At 40.4% G+C, this 27,242-nt stretch overlaps 1 protein-coding gene across 1 annotated transcript in view; it reads left to right on the top strand.

Moving 5' to 3' along the window:
• Positions 1 to 27,242, top strand: part of LOC114641854 (dynein axonemal heavy chain 5-like) — a 329,984-nt gene that overhangs the window by 114,623 nt on the left and 188,119 nt on the right. Inside the window, exons 25-32 of the mRNA XM_051928805.1 lie at positions 570 to 650; positions 743 to 1,147; positions 9,432 to 9,550; positions 12,429 to 12,565; positions 17,005 to 17,167; positions 18,094 to 18,205; positions 20,967 to 21,095; positions 25,524 to 25,723. Of these exons, the coding sequence (XP_051784765.1) occupies positions 570 to 650; positions 743 to 1,147; positions 9,432 to 9,550; positions 12,429 to 12,565; positions 17,005 to 17,167; positions 18,094 to 18,205; positions 20,967 to 21,095; positions 25,524 to 25,723 (1,346 nt within the window). The remainder of the gene's footprint in view (positions 1 to 569; positions 651 to 742; positions 1,148 to 9,431; positions 9,551 to 12,428; positions 12,566 to 17,004; positions 17,168 to 18,093; positions 18,206 to 20,966; positions 21,096 to 25,523; positions 25,724 to 27,242) is intronic.

Here is a 27,242-nt window from a genome sequence, read left to right as displayed (position 1 = left end):
TGCATCACCAGTATTTTTAGTAATAAAATGCATTACTACAAACATTTGTGATGCACCATCTGTGCTTGCATCTGTGATGCACAACATCGCGATGGCAATCTATCTATCTATCTATCTATCTATCTATCTATCTATCTATCTATCTATCTATCTATCTATCTATCTATCTATCTATCTATCTATCTATCTATCTATCTATCTATCTATCTTTCATATCTATCTATCTATCTATCTATTCTATCTATCTATCTAATCTATCTATCTATCTATCTATCTATCTATCTATCTATCTATCATATAGTGCCTTTCATATCTATCTATCTATCTATCTATCTATCTATCTATCTATCTATCTATCTATCTATCTATCTATCTATCTATCTATCTATCTATCTATTATATTCTTACATTTGTTTCTGTCTATGTCATACACTGCCTTACTTATCTATCTTAATGGATCTTTTCTCTTTCTTCTTTTTTATTTATTAGTCTATTACATATTCATAATTCATATTTATGACTGGAATATTAACTGATAAAAAGTGTTTTTTTATTATTATTATTTTCAGGAGCCTGAGGAGCAGGTGGCAGTATTTGAGAAGACAAATCCATCTTTGTCAGATTTTAATGTAAAAATTGCCACCTACACCGTAAGCACTCTCTTTTCTAAACTGAACTGTGCACTGTCTTCTATCACAACTGCAGGCTGAAATTATAAATTTATTTTATGTTTTTTTAACAGAAGTTACAAACTCACATTTCTGAGATTCCTGCCGTTTACATCGTGGGACCAATCCAGCTTCACACGGATTCACTGAAACTGGCTCTCACACAAGAGTGCCTCCAGTGGAAGAAAGCTTTTGGAGTCTGCCTGAACAAGAAAGCTGCATCAGATATGGAGGAGATCTACACTTTCATTGACGCTCTCAGCAAACGTCTGCATAGACCCATCACTGATCTGGATGATGTCCGCGATGCCATGGCTGCTTTAAAAGAGATCAGAGAAGCAGAGATTCGAATCGACATGACTATTGGGCCCATCGAGGAGACCTTTGCTCTTCTAAACAAGCATGAGCTCTTGGTTGATGATGCAGACATGAAAAGGGTTGATGGCCTGGCTTATGCCTGGAAGAACGTTAATGCTCAGGTCAGCCTTGACTTCCTCAAACATCTACTGTATGTGTTGTGTTTAATCCTATTAAATGCATAAATAATAAACATGATTGGTAAGTTTTAGAAGAAAAGTATGAGAGAAGGTCATAAATCTGTTAATTTATTAGATAGATAGATAGATAGATAGATAGATAGATAGATAGATAGATAGATAGATAGATAGATAGATAGATAGATAGATAGATAGATAGATAGATAGATAGATATTTTATTAATCCCAAGGGGAAATTCACATACTCCAGCAGCAGCATACAGATACAAAACAATATTAAATTAAAGAGTAATAAAAATGCAGGTAAAAAAACAGACAATAACTTTGAATAATTATTCCTTTCCTTGGAGTATTTAAAGATGTTACTTCTATCCTTTCTAGAGTTTTTTACCCTATAGAATTAGTCGTCGTTGTCATTTTATTTTTATATCTCTTCGATTCAAACTTTATTTTTTCTTTTGTTATTTGCAGACGCCACATTGTTTTGCATGGGCTCCTCCCATTTCTGAGTTCAGTGCTTCCAATTGCTATGGCGATTCTCCCATAAGCCTCTGGGAGAGTGCACCATCTGATGTTATAATATGTTTTATTTACCACGTATCAACTTGCTTTACACAAGGCTGGATAAACAAAACCCTTTTTACACTTTTAACTTTTGTTTTTCTACTTACAGGCATTTTGATCCTCTGCTTTGATGTTTTTAATTTAGATTTTTTGATTTGTGATTAGGATTAGCAAAAGTTTGGTTCAACTTCTTGGTGTTCGAACCTGGTTTGTTATTTTTGACCACGTCTCTTTCTCTCAGTCTTTTTCATTAAATCTCTCTCTGTCTCACCTATCCAAATTAAAATTATTAAATCAATGCATGAACTTTGCTGTTGGTCCACCATCTCTTTGAGGGGGCGATGAAAATTGATTTAACGTGATATTTTTATTTTTTAAATATGAGGAATTGTTCAGAGTTATGTTACCTCCTCAATCGAGATGTCCTCCCTGGGAGAGAAGAGGTAAGATGCAAACCCATGATGGTGGGATTATGAGAGTAAATCAAAAAGTAAAGGCAATTTGAAAATTTTGCTGTAACTGCAATGGATAAAAGCTGATGCAATGCAATTATTTTGTAGTGGCTTATGGGTAGTTTGAACACACACAGTGCATCTCTCTGCCATTAATCTAGTTGATGCTGAGGTCAAATGAACATGGAAGCTACCGTGCAAGATAGTTGAACAACATGCCATTGTGAGATTTCTTTGGGCAGAGGGAGTGAAACCTGCTGAAATTCATCAAAGGATGTTGGCTCAGTATGGACATGAAAACTGCAGGACTCAGTGAAAAGTTCATGAAAGGGTAGAAAGGCTTAAAGCGGACATAGCAATGAAGAGCAGTGAAGTTCAATCTGGTCGGCCATCATCATCACCCATATCGATATGGAGGAGGTCTGCATCAGAGAAGACTGACGGATGATGTGGTCCACTGTTGCTGCATGTTTGGATATCAGCTATGGATCTGCACACGCCACGATGCATGATGACTTGGGGTACTGTAAAGTTTGTACAAAATGGGCACCCAAACAGCTTATTGATCTGAACACGTCAACAGTGTGTGGAGGTAGCGACCCAGTTCCTGAAATGTTGTGAAGAATTGTCTGGTGTTTTGGAGTGGATTGTTACTGGAGATGACCACCAGCCACTTGTAATGGTGTTGCTAGGAGCTATCAAGAGAAATGTCACTCCACACAGCAAGTGATGAAATTTGACATATGGCATCAAAGCATCATTAAGACTGCACCTGCTGCAAGAAGGGTGATGTCTTTCAGGAGATTTTCAACCAGAAAATAAGGTTAGTACAGGAACTCAAAGGGCATGGACCATAATTCAAAACTGGCAATTATTGCACACTATGGAGAAATCATTTTGAAAAAAATATGAAGTTAAAACTTCAAGCTACATGGGACAGGTATACACATTAAATAAAATAAATGGTCATCCCTTCAGTATCTGTATGGGAAGTCAAACAAGCAGTTACATCGAGAGACCTTTGCTGTTCTCCTTCTCTTATGTTAGTGGCACAGCTAACAATCTAAATTCTGTCTGTAATTACCAATTGCATGCAAAAAAGAAAAACAAAACATTAATATGAATGTATTGCACTTTTATAATTAGCTGTTAAAGGACACCAAAGGTGATTTTTCTATGTGAATGTCATTACCCCATTATATAAAAAGAATGATTGGGCAGATCCAAGCAACTAATGGACGTGCGTCACTGGTACATTAATGGAAGGAATTATCAAAGATAAGATTGAGCAACACATGGCAAGAACAGGAATTATTCTGAAAAGTCAGCATGGGTTCAGAAGAGGGAGATCGTGTTTTACTAACATGCTAGAATTTTATGAGGAGGCAACAAAAGGATACGAGCAGAGTGGAGCAGATGATATTATTTATCTGGACTTTCAGAAAGCATTTGATAAGGTGCCACATGAGAGGTTGGGCATCAAACTAAAAGAAGTGGGAGTCAAGAGTGTGGTGTGTAGATGGGTGCAGAATTAGCTTAGACAGAGGAAGCAGAGGGTGAGTTGTGGTGTGAGGAACCTCATCAGAATAGGTTGAAGTTAAGAGTGGTGTCCCCCAGGGTTAGTGTTAGGGCTACTGCTACTTCTAACATATGCAAATGATTTGGATAGGAATATAAATAACAAGCTGGTTAAGTTTGCTGATAATACCAAGCTAGTTGGATTGGCAGATAATCTTGAATCTGTTCAATCATTACAAAAGGACTTGGACAGCAGACAGGCTCGGGCAGATTAGTGGCACCTTACCTGTGGGGTGTACTGATAATGGGATGAGAAAGAGTAGAGGAGTCAGGTGGAGAACGACATGGGTCCATCACTGTGAAGTGGAACGCAAGAGACAACAACACCATTTATTTCTATAGCACATTTTCATACAAATGATGTACCTCAAAGTGCTTTGCATGATGAAGAAAGAGAAAAAGGCATAGTAAATAATTAAAATTAGGGAACACTAATTAACATTAAATAAAAGTAATGCCCGATGGGCAGGGAGGACAGAAAAAAACAAAAAAAACTCCAGACGTGTGGAGAAAAACAATAAAATCTGCAGGGGTTCAGAGGCCACGAGACCACCCAGCCCTCTCTAGGCATTCTACCTAACATAAGTGACCTCAATCAGTCCTCATTGTAATCAGGGTTCACATGGAAGGACTTGATGATGACAGTCATGTGGACCTCTGGCCTTTAATCCATCAATGGTGAGACATCATGGTGCTTTGATCAGGTGGTGGTGGTGGTGCAGATCACCACCACAGAAAACCGGAAAAAGAACAGAAGAGAAAGTAGGGGTTAGTACAGATTTTGGAGCCACCACGAATAATAATGATAATTAATTGAATATACAGAGCATCAGGATTAAACTAAGATGAAGTTATGAGAAAGCCATGTTAAAGTAATGTGTTTTCAGCAACGTTTTAAATTGCTCCACTGTATTAGCCTGGCGAATTCCTATTGGCAAGCTATTCCAGATTTTAGGTGCATAACAGCAGAAGGCCGCCCGCCTCACCACTTCTTTTAAGTTTAGCTATTGGAATTCTAAGCAGACACTCATTTGAAGATCTAAGGTTACGATTTGGAGTGTAAGGTGTAAGACATTCTGAAATATAAGATGGAGCAGATTATTGAAGGCTTTGTAAATCATAAGCAGGATTTTGAAGTCAATTCTAAATGACACAGGTAACCAGTGTAGTGACGCTAAGACTGGTGTGATGTGCTCAGATTTTCTTTTCCTATTTAAGATTCTGGAAGCTTCATTCTGTACTCGTTGCAATGTCTTTTTTTGGGTGGTCCTGAGAGGAGTGTGTTACAGTAATCTAGTCGACTGAAAACAAAAGCGTCAACTCATTTCTCAGCATCTTGCAATGTTATAAGAGGTTTAACTTTTGCTATATTTCTCAAGTGAAAAAATGCTGTCCTAGTAATCTGATTAATATGTGACAAAGCATCCAGTGTAAACACCCCATCTTCTTCAGTAAAGAACAAATTGAAATGACAGCCCTCCACCAAGAAAATCATGATGACCATCTTTTGGGACGTGAAGTGTCGTATTCTTGCACATTTTCAGGAACACGAGCAATCAGTGACAAGTCCAACCTACTGTGTTATACTTTGAGGGGCAACTGAAACCTGCAATTCACAGCAAAAGAAAAGAAGTCAAAAACTTGATGACAATGCACATCCGCCATGCAGCAGTCGCTACGGTGGAGGCAATGCAACAGCCGCGGTTTAAATGTCTTTCTCCTCCCTCTTGCGTCCCTGATCTGATCTGATAACGTCTTCGGTCCACTTGTAGAGGCTCAACGTGGTCGCTGGTTCACTTCTGTTGATGAGGTTAAGGAAGCGATGCAGACCTAGATTCAGGAGCAGACAAAAAGCTTCTTCTCCCTAAAGAAGTTAGTGGGACGGTACAAGAAGGGCATCAATCTGAAGGGAGACTTTGTGGAGAAGTGATAGAGTTGTGAAGTTCATCTGCTCACATTTACCGGTATTCAAGGGTACGTTGCCTTTACCTTATGATTCTCACTCGTACAAGAATCTAGTTATGAGTGAAATGATTTCCAGCGAAACTCAATCGTTTCACTTCAAAATAAATTAATTGCATTTAACTTTTTTTGCCATTCCCACAAGAAGAAATGCATTTAGTTTCTGTCTGGAATTATTTTTACACATTAATTTTGCATGCGTGCTGTGGGGTACAAAATCTGGAAATTTTGGTTTATATTTACATTATATTTTGTTCAAGACAAGACAACATATGAACTACATTCAGGACAAATCAAAGCATGTCTTCTTCCCAGTTATATCTCACTTTTAAAACAGCTGTTCCAACATAGAAAGGAAGACATGCTGGTGGCTCAATTACTTCATAACCTGAGAAAGGATGGACATCTAATTATTTTACAGCCTGGGAAAGGAAGACATAGCGACACCTCAGAGAACATCAAAAAGTTTTAATGTTTTGGGAAAACGGACAGTCAATTCATTCTTCATAGTGACAGCCAGACAATCAGAATATCTAACAATCACATCTTGCAAAACCCCCCAGTAGAATTTTAGAACAAATATGCCTTTTCTGAGGAGCGATTGAGTAAGTAAGCGAGTAAGGAAGTGAGGAAGAAGGGAGGAAGAAGAAGGGAAAAAGACATCAGAGGAGGACAGAGCGACATCAACGTGAAGTCGTTTCCATCTGATCTTCAGAAAAGCATCATGAATAAGTATGAGTGCTCGATCACAAGCCGCCTGCGACATTCATCCTTGTTATCTTTACTTTTTCGTAAGCTTTTTCTAAAGACTATATATACAAGTCCTGATCAAAAGTTTAAGACCACTTGAAAAATGGCAAAAAATCATATTTTGCATGGTTGGATCTTAACAAGGTTCCAAGTAGAGCTTCAACATGCAACAAGAAGAAATGGGAGTGAGACAAAACATTTTTTGAGCATTCAATTAATTGAAAATAACGATTAAATTGAAACAGGCTGTTTTACAGCTGATCAAGATTTTAGGACCACATGCCTTGAAAAGGCCAAATCTGTGCAAAGATGTGGATTCATTGTCATTTTCTGTCAGGTAGTCACACGTTCTGAAGGCAAAGGCAAAAAAACTCTCCCTTTTTGAACGTGGTCGGGTTGTTGAACTGCATAAGCAGGGTCTCTCACAGTGCGCCATCGCTGCTGAGGTGGGACGCAGTAAGACAGTCATTTGGAATTTCTTAAATGATCCTGAGGGTTATGGAACAAAAAAGTCAAGTGGAAGACCCAAAAAAATTTCACCAGCACTGAGCCGGAGGATCCAATTGGCTGTCCGTCAAGACACTGGACGATCCTTGACCCAAATTAAGACCGTTACTGGTGCTGACTGCAGCCCCATAACCATCAGACGGCATCTGAGACTGAAGGGCTTCAAAAACAAAAAACGTCTTCAAAGACCTCGTCTCCTTGAACGCCACAGAACTGCTCGTTTGGACTTTGCAAGAGAGCACCAAACATGGGACATTCAAAGGTGGAAGAAAGTTTTATTCTCTGATGAGAAAAAATTTAACCTTGATGGTCCTGATGGTTTCCAACGTTACTGACATGACAAGCAGATCCCACCTGAGATGTTTTCTACGCGCCACAGTTGGAGGGGGCGCCATAATGGTCTGGGGTGCTTTTTCCTTCAGTGGAACAATGGAGCTTCAGGAAGTGCAGGGGCGTCAAACGGCCGCTGGCTATGTCCAGATGTTGCAGAGAGCATTCCTCATAACTGAGGGCCCTCGTCTGTATGGTAACGACTGGGTTTTTCAACAGGACAACGCTACAGTACACAATGCCCGCAGGACAAGGGACTTCTTCCAGGAGAATAACATCACTCTTTTGGCCCATCCTGCTTGTTCCCCTGATCTAAATCCAATTGAGAACCTTTGGGGATGGATGGCAAGGGAAGTTTACAAAAATGGACAACAGTTCCAGACAGTTGATGCCCTTCGTGCGGCCGTCTTCACCACTTGGAGAAATGTTCCCACTCACCTCATGGAAACGCTTGCATCAAGCATGCCGCAATGAATTTTTGAAGTGATCAACAATAACGGTGGAGCTACTCAGTACTGAGTTCATGTTTGGAAGTTTGATTTCTGTTTTGGGGGGGTTTACGGGTTTTTTTGGAGGTGTGGTCCTACACTTTTGATCAGCTGTAAAACAGCCTGTTTCAGTTTAATCGTTGTTTTCATTAAATTGCATGCTCAACAAATGTTTTGTCTCACTCCCATTTCTTCTTGTTGCATGTTGAAGCTCTACTTGGAACCTTGTTAAGATCCAACCATGCAAAATATGATTTTTTGCCATTTTTCAAGTGGTCTTAAACTTTTGATCAGGACTGTATATCCAGATTTTTCTATCAGTTCTATTTTCTATTATTCCTTGTTCCAGTGGTATTATTATTATTCCTGTAATAAATACCACACTGCTTTTAACTTTCTATGCTTTGTCTTAATGTCTAGTGTGACTGAAGTAATAAGATTTCTTTGAGCACCTGGTGCGGCTGGAGGTTTGCCATATGCTCCGTGCTGCAAGGTTTATTAAAGCTGAGGGTGACAGCTCCACTCAACAGTAGGGAACAGGACGTAAAGTAAGGCATTCTTGACTGATAAATGGCCTATAGTCAAGGATGCTGAGCCTTTGTATGTTTAAATGTAGTCTTGTAGACCAAAAGAAAAATTAAGTCTGAGATATCATTAAAACATTGTATGTTGTTCGTACCGATAATAAGTAGGTCTCTTAAAGTGCTGAGAGAGTGACAGGCTGTGTTATTCCTAAAGCACTTGTGTTGTTTAAAGTCCCAGAGGTTAACCAGCTGTGTGTTTGTCATTCATAGGGCACTGTTGTGGATAGGGTCTGTGTGTATGTGTGTGTTAATGTTAAAGTGCAACAGTAGACCAATCCGATAACGAACTTGACGAGTACACTTACCCTTAAAGAAAACAGGTAAAGGATAAGTAGAGGGAATACTACGATAATGCAATGTGTCTACCTGTCATTTAGTTTTTAAAGATCTCTAGTGGAACACAAAAAAAAAATAACCACAGCCAGGATAAGGCATTTACTTGATAATTTCATGGGCTGCGGAGGAAGGATTTGGGCAGTGATGACTTTCTGTGCAGTTAGTTTTTCTATGGAAACACAGTAATGTGCTAAATGGTGTGTTTTGGTGTGTCTTCATGTGGAAAACTTGCAGCCTGTCAAATTCTTAAAAAAAGTACTGCTCTGCTCTGAGTTGATGTGAACGAAAGGCATGAATGGAATTAACTGTACCGGTGTGGTATGGATTTCATGCTTTGCTATAAAAAAGAACACAGGCAAACACAACAGTGTGAATGAGGCTTTGGGATTTTGTATTCCTTGTTTCCCCACCCCAAAAAAACAACTCCTTAATGAGTTTCGCGTTTAGCAATTGTGAAATTTCATGTGAATCAACCCTTGCCTTTTTAATTTATCACTACCCTCTTCTCAGAAACCTCACAAAGAATCTTAGGGCGTTAAAAAAGATACCTTAGTATGCCACATGATGAATTTTCAGGATCACTGTGAGAAACGATTTGGCAAATTTTGCCAACCAGTGCTACTGCCCAACTGTAAATCCTGTAACTTCTTCTTTAAACTCTCTTGTTCATCAATGTGCCTTCAAAATGACTGATGCATGTGTTGCTTTCCCTCAGGTGTTAGTCACCCAGAATATTCTCTACGTTGTTCAGCCTACAATGAAGTCTGATCTTGTGGACGGGGTTAAGACTTTTCAGACTGAAGTTCGGACTTTTGCTAGAGATTATGAAGAAAGGTAAACCACAATTCATTTGAGAAGGTCTTGAAATGTTGTAAATTTTGCAAAGAAACCATCAACATTTGACAATTCTTATGATATAAATGTTGATAATGAATACATGGAGTCATTTAGGCCTACTTAATAGCAATGAGTTCCACCATCCAGCAAAACTTGCTTTATGATTTATCACCTTGCAAGAAATACTTTAGTCAATTTTCATATCTATCTATCTATCTATCTATCTATCTATCTATCTATCTATCTATCTATCTATCTATCTATCTATCTATCTATCTATCTATCTATCTATCTATCTATCTATCTATCTATCTATCTATCTATCTATCTATCTATCTATCTATCATTTATACAGTCATATGAAAACGTTTGGGAACCCCTCTTAATTATTTGGATTTTGTTTCTCATTGGCTGAGCTTTCAAAGTAGCAACTTCCTTTTAATATCTGACATGCCTTATGGACACAGTAGGATTTCAGCAGTGACATTCAGTTTATTGGATTAACAGAAAATATGTAATATGCATCATAACAAAATTAGACAGGTGCATAAATGTGGGCACCCCAACAGAGATATGACCTCAATACTTAGTTGAGCCTCCTTTTGCCAATCTAACAGCCTCTAGACGCTGTCCTCCTATAGCCTTTGATGAGTGTCCTGATTCTGGATGGAGGTATTGTTGACTATTCTTCATACAAAATCTCTCCAGTTCCATTAAAGTTGATAGCTGTCGAGCATGAGCAGCCTGCTTCAAATCATCCCATAGATTTTCAATGATATTCAAGTCAGGGGACTGTGACGGCCATTCCAGAACATTGTACTTCTCCCTCTGCATGAATGCCTTTGTAGATTTCCAACTGTGTTTTGGGTCATTGTCTTGTTGGAATATCCAACCCCTGCATAACTTCAACTTTGTGACTGATGCTTGAACATTATCCTGAAGAATTTGTTGATATTGGGTTGAATTCATCTGACTTTCGACTTTAACAAGGTCCCCAGTCCCTGAACTTGCCACACAGCCCCACAGCATGATGGAACCTCCACCAAATGTGACAGTAGGTAGCAGGTGTTTTTCTTGGAATGCAGTGTTCTTCTTCCACCATGCAAAGCGCTTTTTGTTCTGACCAAATAACTCCATTTTTGTCTCATCAGTCCAAAGCACTTTGTTCCCAAATGAATCTGGCTTATCTAAATGAACATTGGCATACAACAAGCGACTCTGTTTGTGGCGTGAGTGCAGAAAGGGCTTCTTTCTCATCACCCTGCCATACAGATGTTCTTTGTGCAAATTGCGCTGAATTGTAGAACGATGTACAGATACATCATCGGCAGCAAGATGTTTGGAGGTAATCTGTGGGTAATCTGTGGGTTGTCTATAACCATTCTCACAATCCTGCATGTATGCCGCTCCTGGATTTATGTTGGCCTGCCAGACCTGCTGGGTTTAACACCAACTGTGCCTGTGGCCTTCCATTTCCTGATTCCATTCCTTACAGTTGAAACTGACAGTTTAAACATCTGAGATGGCTTTTTGTAGCCTTCCCCTAAACAATGAGACTGAACAATCTTTGTGTTCAGATCTTTGGAGAGTTGCTTTGAGGATCCCATGCTGTCACTCTTCAGAGGAGAGTCAAAGGGAAGGAAGCACAACTTGTAATTGACCACCTTAAATACCTTTATATCTCATGATTGGACACACCTGTCTATGAAGTTCAAGGCTTAACGAGCTCATTACACCAAGTAATCAGCATTGAGCAGTGACAGACATTCAAATCAGCATAATGACAAGGGGACCCACATTTTTGCACAGCCAGTTTTTCACATTTGATTTAATTTCATACAACTAAATACTGCGTCACTAAAAATCTTTGTTCAGAAAAGACCGCAGTACTCAGATGTTCCTAGGAAATGAAAGACAGACCACTGTTATCTTTTTTGTTGAAAGGAGAGTCAATTATTATGCAGTCTGAGAGGGGTTCACAAACGTTTTCATATGACTGTATAGTGCCTTTCATACCATCTGTTATATTGTGCATTTCATATCTATCTATCTATCTATCTATCTATCTATCTATCTATCTATCTATCTATCTATCTATCTATCTATCTATCTGTCTGTCTGTCTGTCTGTCTGTCTGTCTGTCTGTCTGTCTGTCTGTCTGTTATATAGTGCCTTATCTATCGCCTCTTTCTGCCGGAGGTTTTTGTTATCAGAAGCTCCATCATCTAGCAATGTTTGCAAAATCCTGTCGACTACACCACAGTAAGAAAGGACATAGACAGCTGTAAAGTGTAGGGGCACAGTAGGCCAACCCCGTATAATTTTAAAAACATTAAGATTATAAGCGCATTGAAAAGAAAACAAAAGTTTGTTGCAGACATGAGTCTCCAAGTAGATTGATTCAAGATGGTGGAGCACCCACTGATACGAACTTCTCACAGGAACAAGTGGGTCCAGGCAGGGAGATACTGGGAGTGACGTCAAGCCTACAGAGGGAGGAAATGATGCAGTTGTTAGTCAAGCGGCGCCCTTCTGTGTTCTGGCAGGAAATTACCATTATCCGAGCCTTTAAGCTTCCCCAATGTGACACTGGAAAAGTGAACTACATTTTATGACATATAAAATTAAATTTGAGTTATCTCTAAATGTTAATTTTGGAACTGTAAACTATACTATACATGTCTAAGTCGCGTTATCTTTCTAGACCAATAATTCTGAGAACATGCTAATTGTATTCTTGTTTCTAAAGTGTCATAACAGTGTATACACTGAAACATATACCTATTTACATTAATCACAAAACACCAATGCTCATGAAAATAATGAATATTATTACATATTTCATGGTGAAAGAGTTATGATTGTTGTATTTTAGTGGGCCGGGAGTTGAAGGCATACCCCCCCAGGAAGCCAGTGACAGGCTGCAGACCTTCCAGTCAAGATTTGATGACCTGTGGAGAAAATACACCACGTACTCCGGTGGAGAGGAGCTCTTTGGCTTATCTGTTAAAGGTACAGTACCTGGAGTCATTTAGTACATTCTTGAAGACTAAACATTAATCTTATGTTATTTAGGTGAGAATTTCAGGTTCAAAGAACTAAGTATAGCCACACCACTCTACAAAAAATCAGCTTGAATGTGGACTGCCTCATTAAAATGATAAATGTAGTGAATGTTTAACAGTTAGAATCAGAACATAAGGTTCACAAATGAGAGGAGACTATTTAGTCCATCAAGCTCACTTGGTTAACTAATGGCCAAGTTGTCCAAGGAAAACATCTAGAAATGCAGACTTAGAGAAAGGCTGAGGAGTGCAGACATTCCAGAGGAACTCAAAGGAGAGTCATTGCTCCTCTTCATTGAAAGGAGCCAGTTGAGATGGTTCGAGGTGGTAGGACGTCTTTCTGGGGAGGTACTTCAGGCCTGTCCAACTGGAGAGATGACATCTTTTGTCTGGCCTGGGAAAACCTCAGTATCCCCCAGAAGAGTTGGAGGAGGTGGAGGGTGAATGGGATGTCCCTCTGTACCTCTGTGACCTGGACCTGGATAAGCAGCAGAAAATGGATGGATGGATGAATGGATGGTTTAATGTTTCATCACATTCTTGCATTGGTTTGTGTTTGTGTTTTCCAAGCCCTCAATGAAACATTTCTTTTGTTTTGGACTTCCATGTTACGCCATCTCCTACAACGATTTCCAGTCCCTTTTATTTGTGAACCGAAGGTCCGCATGTTCTGATAGTTAATTGTATTATTGAGTGGTGGAATTGATCATTTTGCTATTTACATGGCTTGTTTAGGTGGTGTGAACACCAGGAGTCGTTGTTGCCCCTTAAACCCAGCAGACAGACACACAAGACACAGGTTAAAAGCACCAAGAAGTTGTTTAATTCTTTTCTTCTAGTGCTCCCCAAGCACCACAGCCACAATATACAATCAAATAGCACAATAATACTAAACAATTCTCTCTCTTTTTTATCCTCCACACCTCCCAGTAAGCTTTATCCACTGACTCTGACTCCTCTGCTGGGTATTCTGAAGTCCTTTAAATAGTCCTTGACCCAGAAGTGCTTGTGCTCTTCCGTCCATGTGACCTGCAAGCACTTCCGGGTCAGACGGAGAATTAAACTTTTCAATCAGCCCCGAAGTACTTCGGGGTTTCCGTCTTTGTGATCCATTAGTACATCCTGGGTAGGTGAGAATTTATTCTTCCAGCATCTTCCCACAGTGTCCCCTGGCAGCACCCATGGTACCCAACAGGGCTGTTTAGCTGAACTCCATGTCCCAAAGTACACTGTGGGAATCCGGGGCACCTCTGCAGTCCAGGGGAGCTGCCATCTAGTGTGTAGGGGGAGGCAGTGTCCTCGAAAAGCTGCCTTCCCCAATCCTTCCATCTCAGGGGCGTCTTAGTTGGGTTGAGCTGCCGGCCGTCCCTTACATTGGCTCACTGTCCTTAAAAGTACTACTCACACTAGATGAAATTCTGTTTGCGACATTGCAAGCTTGCTGTTTTCCTAGGCGTGCCTGCTGCTGTGGATGAAATTCTAGCTTATACTATAGTTGACTCATCTCTAGCTGAGGTAACTTTTCGGTGTCATGACATAGCACACCCTACGAAGTCCCCAGTGACTACTTTCAGTTTTTTGCAATGGCACCCAAATGCAGTCAGTGACAAAAGAACATCAGCAAGGATCGTGAGCGCTTCGCTGTTAGGTGGCACAGCAGGGATGTTGGATGCAGCTGGATGATAAATTGGACTGGACTGCCAATACTGATGCTCTGTGTAAGAAAGGACAGAGCCAACTATACTTCCTTAGAAGGCTGGCGTCCTTCAACATTTGCAATAAGATGCTGCAGATGTTCTATCAGACGGTTGTGGCGAGCGCCCTCTTCTACGCAGTGGTGTGCTGGGGAGGCAGCATAAAGAAGAGGGACGCCTCACTCCTGGACAAACTGGTGAGGAAGGCAGGCTCTATTGTAAGTATGGAGCTGGACAGTTTGACATCTGTGGCAGAGCGACGGGCGCTGAGCAGACTCCTGTCAATCATGGAGAATCCACTGCATCCACTGAACAGGATCATCTCCAGACAGAGGAGCAGCTTCAGCGACAGACTGCTGTCACCATCCTGCTCCACTGTCAGACTGAGGAGATCGTTCCTCCACCACACTATGCGACTCTTCAATTCCACCCGGGGGGGTAAACGTTAACATTATACAAAGTTATTGTCTGTCTGTATACCTGCATTGTTATCACTCTTTAATTTAATATTGTTCTTTATCAGTATGCTGCTGCTGGAGTATGGGAATTTCCCCCTGGGATTAATAAAGTATCTATCTATCTATCTATTGTAGCAGTTAAGGCTTTTGTCCACCTCTTGAACCCTCAGGTACCACTCCAAACACCAGGTAATAGTACGAGACTCTTTTATTGTACTACAGTACAGTGCACCAAGCACCCTCCACTCCACACTACTCATAAACAATAAACTACTCACAAAACTCTCTCCTCCTTCTCCCAGACACTTAGCCACCCTACCTCCCAGCTCAGCTCAGTGTACTGGGCTTTCCCAGAGTCCTTTATACACCCTGACCCGGAGGTGTTCCTGCCCAACAGTCCACAGTTCCTTATTCCTTCCGGGTCAGGGTAAATAGTCCTTATCTTCAACCTGGAAGCACGTCATCTCTCCTGCTCATGTGACCAGGACGTATTTCCAGGTTATAGGGCACACATAAGTCCACGGGCTTCCCGACAGCGACTCCCAGTGGTCCCCAAGGTATCCAGCAGGGCTGTGTATACAAACTACATAGTCCATGAGGCCCTGCTGGAACTCGGGGCACGTCCATGCTGTTGGGAGAGCTCCTCCTGGCGGCCTGGGGGTGAGGGCCGGAATAGGAAGCCGGCAATCCACCACACTATCTATCTATCTATCTATCTATCTATCTATCTATCTATCTATCTATCTATCTATCTATCTATCTATCTATCTATCTATCTATCTATCTATCTATCTATCTATCTATCTATCTATCTATCTATCTATCTATCTATCTATCTATCTATCTATCTATCTATCTATCTACTGCGATGTCAGGTGGTGCATCATGAATGTTGAGGGGAACTTAAATACTGCACTTCTGTGCGGTGATCTATCGAATACAAGTGCGCAAGTGGATCTTCTTGTCTGAAGCTGCAAATGTTCAGGTCTCTTGACTGTTTTCCTTCACTGAACTGACACTGCAAACACCATTCCGAGTCCAGATCTCAGCTTTGAGAACCCTTCCTTTATAACTGCCCTATAACACCTCAGCGATCTGCCTCATATTGTTTGACAGTTTTACAATGGGCCCTGCTTCACACGGCTCATCTGGTGTCAGTGACAACTTGATCTGCCACACTTATTCCCAGCTCCATGATCCTGAAGCACCACTGGCATCTGTTCGCCCAGGCCAGAGGACTTTCATAGATGCAGAAGTGTTGGTCGAGCTACAGAGGTAGCAGTATCTTGGCTGTCTTCCTCCTTGAACTAATGCTTCAGACGGCTCTCCAGATTCTTGATCTCTAGCAACTCCTCACGAAAGTCAAGCAAGTCCACTTGATGCTATTGAACAGTAGGTTTTCATCCCATCCCACTTCTAACACCAATATAACGTCCACACTGCTTGCCAAAATGGATTCTCTGCTCTTTCAATGGCTCTTTGAGTTGGCTCACTATCCTTAAAAGGACTGCTAGCCATTGCCGCCCTAGATGGAATTCTGTTTGTGACTTTGCAGGCGTGCCATTTTTATAGGAGCCCTTGCCACTGGTGATGGGATGACAACTCATACTATGGGTGTTTCATCCATGGCTGATGCAACTTCTCAGCACTGTTCAGAAGCAGCAGGCCTGGGTGCCTATAAGAAATAGTAAGAATGCAACATCACACGCTTTTCTAACTTAGTGTGGCTTAAAGCTAGCAGTTCTTTTAAAGATGGCAAGTTACTAAAAGAGAATAAAAAATGAGCCTGAATGCATTGTGGGTCAGTGCTGGCAAGCACCATGCTCTGCTACATTATTTTAAAACTAGCCATGTGCGCCCAACTACATTGCGCATATTAAAGTTGTCTGTGAAGGGCTCCTTGTTTAAACGTGGCTGCCAGTCTTGAACTGGGCCCTTCATCGCACAGCATTATGATTTTTTATAAGGGAAACAAAATTACAAAAGAAAACCCTTGGACATTGTGTCATCCTACTGCAGACACCATAATGACGAAGTCCCGGTTGGCTGCAGGACCCACAATATGGTCCCTCCTGTGCATACAACATCAGACCAATTCTAGTTGGTTGGGGCAGCCTTAACTGTTTGCCTACCCAAGTATTATATGGATGGTCAAGGTGCAGTAAGTAAGCTTGTTTAAGTAAAAGTATTTACAAATAAATTAATGATATGTTTTGTCACTCTTCTCTTTCTAGAATACCCAGACTTGCAGAGAGTAAAACGGGAGTTAACGCTGCTGCAGAAACTTTACACTTTGTACAATTCCGTTATCGATAGCGTTAACGGTTACTATGAGATACTGTGGAGCGAACTCGATATCGAAAAAATTAACAGCGAGCTTACAGATTTTCAGAATCGGTAAGTAACTGATCCACCATGTCGAGAATCAAAGAAGCGGATTTTTATTCTCGTTTCTCTTAGGATGTGTTTGATTAACCTACAATGTAGTCGGAGAAGGAGGAGGTGAACACAGCAACTCTGGAGATTTTCTTTTAATATTCAGATCTTATTCACACTACCGGTCCAAAGTCTGAACACTACCAGAAATGTTCACGTTTTTAACAGGGTTAGGGTTAGGGTAGGGGATAATTGCATTACTGCTACGCCATTGGCTCTCTGCTCTTCTATGTAACAAATTAAGTTGTTCCAGTTGTAGTTAATTATCTGGAAAAAACTAATTAAATAAAATGAAATTAAATTAAATTAAATTAGTGGGCGGCTCGGTGGCACAGTGGTAGTGCTGCTGCCTCGCAGTTAGGAGACCCTGGTTTGCTTCCTGGGTCCTCCCTGCGTGGAGTTTGCATGTTCTCTCCGTGTCTGCGTGGGTTTCCTCTGGGTGCTCCGGTTTCATCCCACAGTCCAAAGACATGCAGGTTAGGCGCATTGCCGATCCGAAATTGTCCCCAGTGTGTGCTTGGTGTGTGGATGGGTGTGTGTGCCCTGCAGTGGGCTGGCACCCTGCCCGGAGTTTGTTTCCTGCCTTGTGCCCTGTGTTGGCTGGGATTGGCTCCAGCAGACCCCCGTGACCCTATAATTAGGATATAGCAAGATGGATGGATGGAAATTAAATTAAATTAAATACCCATTAAAACAATAATACAGTATAAGTAAAAAGAAGAAAGCTATTCCCCCATTTCTCATTTAAACCCTCAGGATGAAATGTTCCCAATATCATTTTCCATTCTTTTACTCTGTGCATGTAAAGTACCTTGGTGTGGTGTGTGAGTATTAAAATACTTTGTATTAAATAATTTTTTTTTCTTCTTGTTTTAATATTTTGCAAGAATACGTAAGCTTCCTAAAGCCCTGAAGGAGTGGCAGGCGTTCAATGACCTCAAAAAGAAGATTGACGACTTCAGTGAGACGTGTCCCCTACTGGAAATGATGGCCAGCAAGGTAACTCTGCTGGTGTTTGGTTTGGCTGGAGTTTGGGGACAACTGAGTTTTTTTCTTTGTCAGTTGGGACAATATGGAAAAAACTAAAAAAAAAAAAAAGGAGTGAATTGTAAAGTCTCCATTCCCTCTACTGTATTGGAAACTATTGGAAACACTACAACAACACATTATTTGATTTTTTGCTGTGTGAATTTAATTGCTTTATTTTTATATATATATATATATATATATATATATATATATATATATATATATATATATATATATATATATATGACGGGATACCCAAAAATAACCGGAATTGAAAAAAAAATTGTTTTAATAATTTTTACTTACTAAAACTTTAGCCTCCTTCACAGTATTCTCCATGTGAATGAATGCACTTGTCCCAATGGTTTTCCCACTGGTGGAAAACATTTTTTGAATCGCCGAAGATGAACGTTGTCCGAGGACTGCAGCGATTTTTCTTTGACTTCCTTCGTGGTACAAAAACGCTTTCCTATGAGTTTTTTTTTTTTCATATGCGGGAACAAGAAAAAGTCGCACGGAGCAAAGATCAGACGAGTAGGGAAAGTGGCAAGAACTCCTGTCGTGGTGAAAAATTGTTGGCTTTTTACCTGAAATGAAGGCTATTAGGAGACTCAGAGGATAGGCAAAAAGAGTCGATAATTTTATTGCAATAAAATAACAATAATAATAACACGGACTCAACCCAATACGGCCAAATTGTGCTGAGCCCTGAACAATTCAGAACCCAAAACTTATATTGTAAATTCTTATCACTCTGACTTCGCTCAAATTTGCTCATTCACTGTTTTCTCTGCACCTCTCCAGCCTGTACCTCGAGTTCCCATGGGAACCATTATTATCTCCTGACCCCCCTGTATCTGGCCTCTGGTATCTTTTTCTTGTCTATTGTTCATTTCTAGTTTCTGTTTTGCTTATTTTTGATTGGTCTTCGGCTGGGCAGATGTTCCTTATTCCATATTTGGTCACTCTCTTATCACTTCCCTTTTCCCTTGGCCTTCATGCTATTTTTTATTTAGCGGCTGAAGCTTTAATTAAAAAGAAATATAGCATGTACCTTTATTTAATTCTTTGCGTGGCAGGCCTGACTTACATTAATATCTGCACTAAGGTTAATGCTTACTGTATATATTTCTCTATATTTATTTATACTAATACATGAATACACTAATTTTATTTTTCATACATGACACACTATTCCAGCTGGTTTCTCACATGCCTACCATGACCATTTTTTCTGCATTTTATTACTGGTATCGTTCAACAGGTGTTTTTCTTATCCCCCCTTGTTTTGGTCCTCGGGCAGTTTCTGTACGTCATTCTTTTCCTGTTCTATCCTTCCTTTCTTAAATTGTTAATTCTGATCCAAGCTTAAAAATAATGCAATATGGCTAATGTCTTTTATTTAACTATTTGCTTGACATATCTTATTTGCTTGACATTCTAATCTATGCTAAATCTAATGCTTCAGAAGCTGTTAATTACTTTTATGGCTATTTATGCTAATATGCCATTTATGGTTAATATATAAATTTTTTCTTCAGTAGTCTGACGTCGATCTTCGTAAATTGAATTGCAAACTTTTTCAAGATTTTCGTCATTCCTAATTGTGGAAGTTTGTCCAGATTTTAATTGGTCTTCAAGTGACATTACCCCTCATTTTAAACGTGAAAACCACTCGTAGACCGGTGTTTTACTTAAAGTTTCCTTTTTAAAAGATTTCCCTAAGAGAAAACAAAATTTAACGCAGACTCGCTGTTCTTTATGATCACCCATCACAAAAATTGCAGAACACGTTTAATAAGCACCAAGAAAAAATGACACGGAATGGCATACGAACAACACAGAGCAACGCCACTCAGCAGACTGATACAGAATACTGTAAGCATGCTTCATCTAGTGGTGAAATTCGCAACGAAGTCGAGATTGTTTGCCAGGTACAGATTCCAGTTATTTTTGGGAACTTTCTCGTATAAGCTGAGTGATTGAGTATGTGAATTTCCCCTTGGGATTAATAAAGTATCTATCTATCTATCTATCTATCTATCTATCTATCTATCTATCTATCTATCTATCTATCTATCTATCTATCTATCTATCTATCTATCTATCTATCTATCTATCTATCTATCTATCTATCTATCTATCTATCTATCTATCTATCTATCTATCTATCTATCTATCTATCTAAACAGATTTGTTATTGCTTTGTGCTTTCCCCCATCATAACCTATCGTCTTTGGGGAAGGAGCAAAAGCTTTAGAATCGTCAAAAATTTCGATCTCCGGTTTTAGGGTCCCCTGATACCAAAAACTTCAATATCTGATGATGGGTGTGTGTCTTGAGGATGGTCTAAAGCTATAAAATGGCTGGACTGAGAAATACCAAACTCAAAAGTTAAGCCAGTTATGAGGTGAAAATATGCTAATTAGTTTTTGAGCCAAATCGTACAAGAGAAAGAGGCCCTTTAGAGGAACCCTCAAATATCGTAATTCTGCAATTAATGATATATTTTTCTCGTCAATTGCTGTCGTAATGACCTATTTTATAATCACAAAGATCAATATCAGAGCGGTAAATAACTACTGAAATGTTAGAGAATAGTTTGGGTAACTTGGTTCCGAGGGTGCAAAACCTACTGACGCTCACGTCTGAATTTGTTTTTTCATTTTGTATACAAAATGTCTGTGGTTCTTGCCTGTTTACTGCTATGTTTGTTTTGTTCTCCTGACAGGCAATGCTGCCACGACACTGGGAACGGATTTCTAAAACCACTGGTTACACTTTTGAGGTGGACTCGGATCATTTCTGTCTAAAGAACCTAATGGAAGCGCCTCTTCTTAAATTTAAGGAGGACATTGAGGTATAGCAGCTTGTGGTGGTATTATCATCCTTCCTCCTCTTTACCATTTTAATGAATATGGGTTATAAAATCGCACAGCACAACACACCATATGCCACAACATAATATTCTCCAACCCTCTAAATACACTCAAAGGGGGACCAAAGTCCATCCGGCAGCACTGGATACAAGCATCCCTGGACAGGGCACGAATCCATCACACAACACATTAACAAACTTGTTATTCAGTTCTCCCAGGCATATGGCAGGGGCAAACCAGGATTACTCAGTGGAAAACTTAACTGATTAGGACAGGACACACAAAGGGGTGACATTCTGTCTTCTTCTTTTATTTTCTGAGTTTAATACATTTTTGGTATCTCCGATTGGGTTTTCTCTAACATTTTGAGCTTCAAGAAGGATGGCTTAAGTCATTTATTAGTAAATCACTATTAACATCAGCAATGGTCTTTTATGAAATATCCACAAACTCGGGCAATGAGAACTTCATGACACAGGTCTAAACATAATTGCACTGATGATGTAATTCACTTTAACTTCTCGGGATATCCATCCATCCATTTTCCAACCCGCTGAATCCGAACACAGGGTCATGGGGATCTGCTGGAGCCAATCCCAGCCAACACAGGGCACAAGGCAGGAACCAATCCCGGGCAGGGTGCCAACCCACCGCAGGACACACACAAACACACCCACACACCAAGCACACACTAGGGCCAATTTAGAATCGCCAATCCACCTAACCTGCATGTCTTTGGACTGTGGGAGAAAACCGGAACGCCCGGAGGAAACCCTGGCCCTAGAAATCATATATAAAATCCCAATAAAACCCACAAGGATAAGAGGAAAACAATCAAAATGTCCTGTCACACATCAACACCTTGGGAGAATGATGGTGGCTCTGATCAGGTTAAAATGACAGAAAAGGGTTTGGATGTAACACAGCCAGTACCTTAGTCTACCTTTGTTTCACTAGACTAGAGGAGGAGAAAGCCTTAGACACACCTCCGCTCCACCCCCCCAGAAGCACCACCCCTTTTGTTTCCTTCACTATTTAAGATCATTGTCAACTGGAAGCCACTGTTCATTCTGAGTCCCATTACCGATCTCCTGCGGAAATGGATATGCTGTGGTAGCACTGCTGCCTCACAGTAAGGAGATCATGGCTTTGTGTTTTCCGGGTGCTCCCTAGGTGGTAGCACTTTGAGTAGTGAGAAAAGCACTATATAAATGTAAAGAATTATTATTATTTATTATTCTCTTTCTGGAGGCATAAGCCGTTATTGGGCAATTTGCATTTTAATATTTCCTCTGCATCTTCTCTGTCCCCTCCAGGTGTTCCATAGGACTTTTTTCTGTTCTTTGCCAACCTGGTGGTACATTAACTTCCATAGCATTATGTGTACCCCTGAAAAAAAGAAAAAAATGTTTTTATGTGTAACAGAAACATTAACTTAAGCATAGTAAGAAAGGATTGAATTGAGTATCCACAGCTGTACCGATGCAGATTTTGTACACGTTCTTCATGTGAGATGTTTTGAGACAGTCACCAACACAGAGCCTGATGTTGCAATTGGGACAGTAGAAGCTTGTATGTTGTACATTTATAATATTTCTTTGTTGCTTCTACACTACGTGAAAGGGTTCATGTTGTACATTGTCACAATAACGAGACATCACACTGATAAAGGGTTGGGGCAGCAACCCGTATAATATGGTATCCTGGCTGCTAAGTTGTTTCTTCCAATACAGAACACAGTTGTGTATCATACAGAGTCCAAAACAAGACTGACACATAGGGGAAATGGTTAGACTTTTAAAGGGGAAGACAGGAAATGAGGTCGTATGTGTCTGGCTCAGGATCATCGGCCATTGGTTCAAGCCCGGAGGTGACATCACAGGGGCCGGAGCCGGTAAGGTCTTCTTCCATTGGCTCGGTCCCGGACGTGACGTCATGAGAGCCAGGTGAGATCTCCCGGGAATGGTCTACAGGCAAGGGAAAAAAAGAATCAGTGCACTCTGCCACATCCTGGCATGCCTCAGAACTTCCTTCCTTCGAGCCCTTTAGCTGCCTCCCATGCGCACGTGTGTGACAACATTTATAATATTTCTTTGTTGCTTGTACGTGAAAAGGTTCAATGTTAGTGTCTGATCTGCATGAGTGACACCACCTATTGGGTTTTGTAGGATACCACAGTGCAAATTTTAGTGACTTCCCTATTTCCCCTGATATACAGTCATATGAAAAAGTTTGGGAACCCCTCTTTGTGAATTTCCCCTTGGGATTAATAAAGTATCTATCTATCTATCTATCTATTTTAATTCTTTGCATTTTTGTTTCTCATTGGCTGAGCTTTCAAAGTAGCAACTTCCTTTTAATATCTGACATGCCTTATGGACACAGTAGGATTTCAGCAGCAACATTAAGTTTTTTGGATTAACAGAAAATATGCAATATGCATCATAACAAAATTAGACAGGTGCATAAATGTGGGCCCCCCAACAGAGATATGACATCAATACTTAGTTGAGCCTCCTTTTGGCCTCTAGACACTGTCCTCCTATAGCCTCTGATGAGTTTCTGATTCTGGATGGAGGTATTGTTGACCATTCTTCATACAAAATCTCTCCAGTTCAGTTCAATTTGATGGACAGCCTGCTTCAAATCATCCCATAGATTTTCAATGATATTCAAGTCAGGTGACTGTGACGGCCATTCCAGAACATTGTACTTCTCCCTCTGCATGAATGCCTTTGTAGATTTCCAACTGTGTTTTGGCTCATTGTCTTGTTGGAATATCCAACCCCTGTGTAACTTCAACTTTGTGACTGATGCTTGAACATTATCCTGAAGAATTTGTTGATACTGGGTTGAATTCATCTGACCCTCAACTTTAACAAGGACCCCAGTCCCTGAACTAGCCACATAGCCCCACAGCATGATGGAACCTCCACCAAATTTGACAGTAGGTAGCAGGTGTTTGTCTTGGAATGCGGTGTTCTTCTTCCGCCATGCAAAGCGCTTTTTGTCTTGACCAAATAACTCAATTTTTGTCTCATCAGTCCAAAGCACTTTGTTCCAAAATTAATCTGGCTTGTCTAAATGAGCATTGGCATACAACAAGCGACTCTGTTTGTGGCGTGAGTGCAGAAGGGCTTCTTTCTCATCACCCTGCCATACAGATGTTCTTTGTGCAAATTGCGCTGAATTGTAGAACGATGTACAGATACACCAACTGCAGCGAGATGTTCTTGCAGGTCTTTGGAGGTGATTTGTGGGTTGTCTGTCACCATTCTCACAATCCTGCATGTATGCCGCTCCTGTATTTATGTTGGCCTGCCAGACCTGCTGGGTTTAACAGCAACTGTACCTGTGGCCTTCCATTTCCTAATTCCATTCCTTACAGTTACAGAAACTGACAGTTTAAACCTCTGAGGATCCCATGCTGTCTGTCACTCTTCACAGGAGAGTCAAAGGGAAGGAAGCCCAACTTGTAATTGACCACCTTAAATCCCTTTATATTTCATGATTGGACACACCTGTCTATGAAGTTCAAGGCTTAATGACCTCATCCAACCAATCAGCATTGAGCAGTGACAGGCATTCAAATCAGCAAAATGATAAGGGGACTCACATTTTTGCACAGCCAGTTTTTCACATTTAATTTAATTTCATACAACTAAATACTGTGTCGCTAAAAATCTTTGTTCGGAAAACACCGCAGTACTCAGATGTACTTAGGAAATGAAAGACAAACCACTGTTATCTTTTTTGTTGAAAGGAGAGTCAATTATTATGCATGTTGAGAGGGGTTCCCAAACTTTTTCATATGACTGTAAAAGTTGGCATATGCTGGACTGTGAACAGTACTTAGGGGGCTAACATCTTTATCACCTTTCTACTTGATCACAAGTATTTAACATTTTGCCATGCTGAAGCTTCATAAAGACAGAATCGCTAGGCATAATAGGGCACATTGTCATCCCTATCACTTGATTCAACTGAAAATTCAGTTTCAGTTTGTTCTAAAGCTGGCTTTACATTTTTTTGTTTACACGCCATTGTGTGTTTTGGTTGAAGGCTCCACCCACTCATAAATATTGATGAGTTATCATAGAGTGGCAAAACACATAGAAATATTCTCGTTGTTTTGCAGCATGATGTGCATCCACTGGATGGCAGGAGAATACTGTCCTGAGTGCTGCTTGGGCTTAACACTGTACATGTGAACAATACAACTTAACCCAAGAGACACACAGGCTTAACCATATTTTCAAAGACTTCCGAGTCCGAGAGACGCTCTGGGTTAATGCCAAGGAGTTCAACCCAGGTGCCAGTTCATATGTTTAAGGCTGTGTGATTATCTGCAAGAAGCACAGTATAGCCATACAAGAAAAAAATCAGATTTGCAAATCTGTGTTTTTTAGGATATCTGCATCAGTGCTGTTAAGGAGAAGGACATTGAAGCCAAGCTAAAGGGTGTCGTCAATGAATGGAGCGCCCACATGTTTACTTTTGCACAGTTCAAAACAAGAGGGGAGTTACTTCTGAAAGGCTCTGATACAAGCGAGAAGGTCTCCTTGATGGAGGACAGCCTGATGGTTCTAGCATCCCTCATGAGTAACAGGTATGATCTATCTATCTATCTATCTATCATATAGTGCCTTTTATATCTATCTATTGTGACAGATTGAGGTCTCCGTGACCCCTTGAACCCTCAGACCAGACGTCAGACACCAGATAAAAGTCCAAATAATGGTTTATTATTAGTAATAATAATAATAAATGTGCACAAAGCACCCTCCACTCCACAATACTCAATAATAATAATAATAATAATAATAATAACAACAATAACCAATCCTCCACTCCCAGACGCGTTGCCCTCCTTCCACCCAGCTCAGCTCCCATCTGGGATTTCCCATAGTCCTTTTATAGTCCTGATCCGGAAGTGTTTCATCCTCTCTGTCCACGTGACTAGGAACACTTCCGGGTCATATAAAAACTCTTCTTTACCCCGGAGGCATGTCGTTTCTTCCTGTCATGTGATCTTGACGCACCTCCGGGTTATAGGGCACATAAGAGTCCGACAACCTCCCTACAGCGACTCCTGGAGGCCCCCATGGTATCCAGCAGGGCTGTGCATATAAACTACAGAGTCCATGATGCCCTGCTGGAATTCGGGGCACGTTCATACTGTCGGGAGAGCTCCTCCTGGCGGCCTGGGGGTGAGGGCCGGAGTAGAAAGCCGGCACTCCTTCACACTATCTATCTATCTATCTATCTATCTATCTATCTATCTATCTATCTATCTATCTATCTACAGTGCTTATAAAAATATGTGCACCCTTTGAGGTTTTTGTGTTTTATTATAACATTGAATCCCAGTGCATTAAAATTGTATTGACATTGATTAACAGAAAAAAAGACTCTTTGGTATTAAAGTGATAACAGATCTCTGCAAAGTACGACACATTTCTGCTCCTACAACAGTGAAGTGACGCGAATTTTGGTGTAAGTCGAAACACACTCAAGCCTAAGTCACTTACCAATCCTAACACATTTGCAAAAACATAGTCTAGAACATAAAAAACACAACTAAGCCACAGAAAAAGGAAACGGACATAAGTCTACTGTATTGTACACTGTACCGTAGTAACAGAAAAAATGAGTGTATAAAAAAATTCTTTTGCCTTTATTCCTTCTGATCTCTTTCCAATGTCTAATTTCACTGCCATCGTGATGGTTTTCCTCTTCTTTGAAGCACTACCATCTGGAGACTCTGACTTTCATTTAGGAGCCTTGATAAAAGTCGGCAAACAAAGCCACACAAATGGAACACTTCCTCCATGCGCAAGGAAACTAGTTCGCCAACTCCCTCACTCATACGCGGCATTACTGTGTATTCTTCTGCTGCGTGCAACCAAACTACTTTGCCCACATAGTCTGTAAATACGATGCTAATGGCGTAAGCCAAAACACTCATATCTCAATTTTTTAATGTTTTTATGGGAGTGAGCGTTGTAAACTCGAAACGTCGCATGTTGAGACGTTGTAACCCGAGGACTCCCTGTAGTCTAAATTGATTACAAATATAAAATACACATTAACCGATCGTGTAAGTAGTGCATACTATGTACTGTACA

This window comes from Erpetoichthys calabaricus, chromosome 6, assembly GCF_900747795.2.
Source record: "Erpetoichthys calabaricus chromosome 6, fErpCal1.3, whole genome shotgun sequence".
Taxonomy (NCBI): domain Eukaryota; kingdom Metazoa; phylum Chordata; class Cladistia; order Polypteriformes; family Polypteridae; genus Erpetoichthys; species Erpetoichthys calabaricus.
The sequence above is the reverse complement of the archived record's forward strand: the minus strand, read 5'-3'. Positions and strand labels throughout refer to the sequence as shown.